The 5013-nt window shown below is 45.6% G+C and overlaps 1 protein-coding gene across 1 annotated transcript in view; it reads right to left on the bottom strand.

The window, feature by feature from the left end:
• PLPPR1 (phospholipid phosphatase related 1) overlaps positions 1–5013 on the bottom strand; it is a 122374-nt gene that overhangs the window by 49493 nt on the left and 67868 nt on the right. The window contains exon 2 of the mRNA XM_007950318.2: positions 4116–4304. Within this exon, the coding sequence (XP_007948509.1) occupies positions 4116–4304 (189 nt within the window). The remainder of the gene's footprint in view (positions 1–4115; positions 4305–5013) is intronic.

Raw genomic sequence — 5013 nt, forward strand, 5'->3', positions numbered from 1 at the left:
GCTTCTTCCTCGCTCTCAGGCTGGGAGTCAACACACTGCTGCTTCCACACTGACGCTAAGTACTCCCCTGCGACTCTGTTGGAGGCTGAGGAGGAGGTTTAATGGTCATTTTCTCATGCCTTACGGTATGGGAGCTGAGCTAAAACAGGGTAAATCAGATTCTCTGTTTGTAAATCCTCTTATCCAACGGGCTTTCTCAGCCTTTGACTCTGAGTATATGAGTCTATTCAGGGGGCCCCAGGCAATAGTTAGCCGAGGTTTCCCAGTTGGTCAGAATGCACCCCGCAGATTTTTTTAAGTACTTCTGGCATCACTTTTAGATAAACAGTTCTGGAGACAATAAAGCCCCCATGCGCCAACCTCTCCTGAAGATCTGGGACAGCAGTGGCTTTGGCCCGGTGCAGTTTATCCCATGTGGCCTCGCCTCAACATGACACTGATCTTTCTTGACAGCAAAGCACAAAAGGAAAAATAGGAAATGACAGGTCAAACCCTGGGCAGAGTCTTTTCTCTTACGTCTTTCTTGTGAGTTCCTGCAGTTGTTAAAGGTTGTGCCAATGCCCTTCCACAGAGACCCACAGCGTTGCAGGATGCTGGTTTTGTCCCACGGTTAATGTGCTTGAGGGTCCCAGAACACTGAGCACCGAGCTCCTTTTTGAAAGTTGCTATCAGTTAGCGTTTAGTCACCCAAGAGGAATCCTGCCTTCTTTCCATGCCAGGAAGAACAGGAGGCTGTGTTGAGGAGGAATAAAGGAACTGGAGTTCTGTGAGACACCTGACTAGGCACAGAGCTGTAATCTGAACAGGAGAGAGGGAGTAGAGACTCGAGGATTAGGAATCTGATGTTTGGAACTTTCTAACCAGAGTGGTATTTTTTTAGGTCACAGAATCTGAGACTAGGAAGGGATCTTGGAGATCATTCAGCCCAAACCCTCCTTTGATTTGAAGACAAGGAAGTCTATAGAAGAGCATGACTTATCAACTGCTTGGGGAGAGCCACGGCTAGGATACCCTGACTCTCTTGACAGACCAAACCTAAGAAAGGCTGCTTGCAGTGGGAGGAGAACGAGGAACACTCAGAAACAGAGAGTGTGCTGAGTTTGACAACTGAGATCTCTCAAGGGTGGCCAAACAGAGGCAGTCTTAGGCCATCTCTCACTCGGACTGGGCAGAAGAAATGAATGCAACTCCCTGCTCCCAGGAAAGGTTCCCGGGCATCAGAAAGTTTCTGCTTCCCGTCCTGCTGCTGCTCACTTACTTCATGTCTTGGAGGAAGATCAGGCTCTATCAGCAGGGCTCCAAGGCCTCACCAGTCCCTGCCATTAACCTGTCAACTGTAATCAGCCCTGGCTCCTAGCAATGACCCTCACGTGGGAGGAAAATAAAAGTGGAACCACATGGGTGGTCATCTGGCCAATCACGCATGGAAGGAGCGGGGACCACTGGGCAGTCATTTAACCTCTCTGAGTTGCAATGTTCTCAACTCAAAAGGAACAGGTTAGATCAAACACTTTTCCTATTTGGGATGGCCCTTTGTCTATTTCATTGGGCCTTTGTGAAGATAAATTAGGGAAGGATTGTAGAATATAAGGAAATTAAAAGGCGTTATTCTTACCATCATCATTTATGGAATATTCCTCAGCATGTATTGTGGGGGCCCATCAGCATTACTGGTCACATTTTTCATAATTGAAAGTTTGAAGGAACTTATTCTTCAGTTATGTGTTGCCAGTACTATTTTGTGAGATAAATTTTAGACATATTTACAACTACATTTTATGGTCATTTATATATTCAAGTTTTCTATGTCTTCTTAAGGCATTGTTGATAGATTATCTCTTCATAGAATATTGTCCGTAATACTGAGCTTTAAGCATTTATTGACATAGAAATGTACATGTAATTTAAATAACTGATGGCAGCTTTCGAAAAGTAGCTCGGTGCTCAGTGTTCTGGGACCCTCAAGCACGACAGCCATGGAACAAAACCAGCATCCTGCGCGCCCTGGGTCTCTGCGGAAGGGCAACACACAGACTTTAACAACTGCAGGAACTCACAAGAAAGGCGTAGGAGAAAAGACTCTGCCATTTCCCATTTTTCCTTTTGTGCTTTGCTGTCAGGAGAGATCAGTGTAGATTTTTAAAGGTTTCTTTACTTATATATATTTGCTTATATATACTTATTTCTTTTTAATTTTCTTTACTTATGTTACGTTCTTATATTAAACTAGCCTGGGGGTTGTCCATTTTGCTTCTCAAAGCATTAGCCTCTGGTTTTATTTACTGTTTTTTGATTATTAATTTTGCCTCATAATTTAAAAAAATCATTTGCCTTTGTGTTCTTTAATTTTTAATGAAAAAGCCCCTCTATAATTATAGAAGAAGCTAGGCGGTGATATTTCCTCGCATGTTTGAATACACAGGAAAATGGCATGTTTTTGATACAGGAAAAAAAAATCAACATCTTGATGCCCTTTGCCTCCAGAAAGAACCACAGTAAACCATTCCAGACAGAACCCAATCTGGCCTTCTGGTTTTCTCTGGGGAGTGAGGGAAGTTTGTGGCCTTGTAAGGGGGAAAAAAAGGTGGTCTCGTATGCTCTCTCTCATTCCCCAATTCAAGTAAGACCTATTCCGAAATTACCCTTCCTCTGGGAGCACACACCTCCATCACTGGAGAGCTGGGCAGAGGAGGGCTGATGGGAGCTCTCGGTGAGATCTAATTCTCTTCAGACTGAGGAAGTTGGTCTGTGACCCTGAGGAGAGCGAGGGCAGCTTCCAGATCAGCTGTTAACTTTCCTCATTCTCCTAGTTGTTCCTTCTGGTGCTTGATCCGTGCTGGGCACTGTGCTAAGTTGTTTACATGAATCAACTTAAGTCTGTGGTGAAATTGGCAGTCATGTGGTCCCCATGTTTTAAGGGAAGAAAAGTAGTCACACAGCCAGGACTTGGACCCAGGTACGTGGGGCTGCAAAGCTTATATTTTTAACCACTCGACTGCACCACATTGCAGTTTATTGGTGCTGACCTTGATCCCTAGAGCACAGCTTTATCATTTAAGGAGGAGCTTCGTTGAACCTGGGAATTAGCAATCAAAATGAACACACAGTGCTCTCTTCATGTCCCTATTATTTCTCCTCAGAACTCACTTCCATTTTGCATCTTAAAATAAGCAAAACGTTTGCATCGAAAACACTTTGTCTGACATCTGAGTAATCACTATACTCTCCACCCTATCAGTCGCTATCACTATTACTGCCCCAAAGCAAGGTGGGTGGAGGGCAGGTAGGAGCAGAGGGTTGAGGGGATGGTTAATAGAAGAAAATGGGAGATGGAGACCGGAGATCACATGCCAACTCCTCTGAACCTGTGGTATGTTTAGACACAGGGAGGTTCACTTTAAACTCTCCCACACAATATCATTTCTTAAAAGTTAATGTTTAAGTGTCAAATCCCTTTACTGGACACCACAGTTCTGCAGCCTTTCTGCTCCAGAAGCATTCTGCCTCGAGAATTAGCTGGCTGATTTTTTAGCCTCCTGAGAGAGAAAGTGAAATAAAACAAAGGTCAACTTGCAACTTAATTGAGTGTAATGGAAAGTGAAGAGAGCTAGCAGCATCAAGAGAGTCACAGCAAACTTGGGGGTGAGCCCTGATTTCTCCCATCCCTGGTTTCTCTGGAAGTTCAAGCGGGGCAGCAGGAGACACAGGGCCAGGGGATGCTGTTCTCTGGGATCTACGTGTCCCACTGACGTCAGCACGGACATTCAGAGCCCCTGGTAAACACATACATCCAGGGCGTATGTTTGTCAAGAGCCACAGTAGGTGTTCTTAACACTCTAGCTACTCACGCCTGTTGATTGATGACATTCACTCGTGCTTTTTGAAAAATACAGATATATATTTATTCAGATACCAAAAAGCAAAACCCATCTATAAAAGACAAGACGTATTTTGAGATTTCATGAGGGGCTCCCCTTGCTCTGTTTTGGCTGAAACGGGACACCATTGATGGGACTGTTGCTGATGCCCAGGGAGGGAGAGAGGAGGAGGCCAGGCAGACAGGAGATGCCCTCGGGTGCCTGACAATAGAGAAGGAAGTCGGTTTCTGTACTTACAATAGCAGCTGGGGTGGCAGCCAGCACACAGTAGAGCACCAGAGGGGTGACGAAGCTTTCCTCCTCAGTCCCCGGGTAAGGCTTCATTAAATCCCCGTCCTGACAGAAGAATCCTTGGATATGCACCTGAAAAGTGTCGGTGCATTCGAAGTAGTAGGCAAGCAGCACTGTCCCAGCCATGATGACAAGCTGAAAATAAAGCATGGCCACACAGAGACATTAGCTGGGCTTCCGAGCGGCCCTTGCCCCATAGAACATACTCCCTCCATCACCCAGCAGCTCTCACTGGGGAGTGTGCACGCCTGGCTCACGTGCTCCAGGCCTGGGGAGGGTGTGCTTGCTTGGCTGCCGTATAACATCTGTCATGTAAACCTTCCAGCAAATAACGGGCAGCCCCGTCTGAAAGACTGGATAGAGACCTGGCTTCTGCTGCATCCTTCTGGGAGGTACGCGGGAAGCAAGGCAGAGGGTAGGATGTCAACGGGTAGCGGTGCCCAAGTTGGCAAGATGGAGATGTGCAATCTATTCGCAAGAAATTCCATGGCTCTGTGAGATAGACTTACCTCACTGTAAAGTATTCAAGGTAAGTTGGATTACAAACGAGTGAGTCAATGAATGAATGACTGGAAAAGCAAAAGCACACAGGGTTGGAGGGAGATTGTTAGGCTCACACACTAAATTACCTCACAGGGCTGCAAACATAATACATACAGGTATTCTACATTCCTCATGACCTTTATTCCCAAACGCTTTCACCTGGAGATCAAAGATTGTTGCTGATGATTACAGACAAATACTCTGTGCAAGGCTCAGACACAGAAGGGACACAACTATTCTGTAATTCACCTGAGAAATAGCCCAGATACCCACTGAGGTTAGACCCAGCCTGTAATAAGTA

This window comes from Orycteropus afer, unplaced genomic scaffold (assembly GCF_000298275.1).
Source record: "Orycteropus afer afer isolate SDZICR_OR568_19922 unplaced genomic scaffold, OryAfe1.0 scaffold00267, whole genome shotgun sequence".
In the NCBI taxonomy this organism is placed as follows: domain Eukaryota; kingdom Metazoa; phylum Chordata; class Mammalia; order Tubulidentata; family Orycteropodidae; genus Orycteropus; species Orycteropus afer.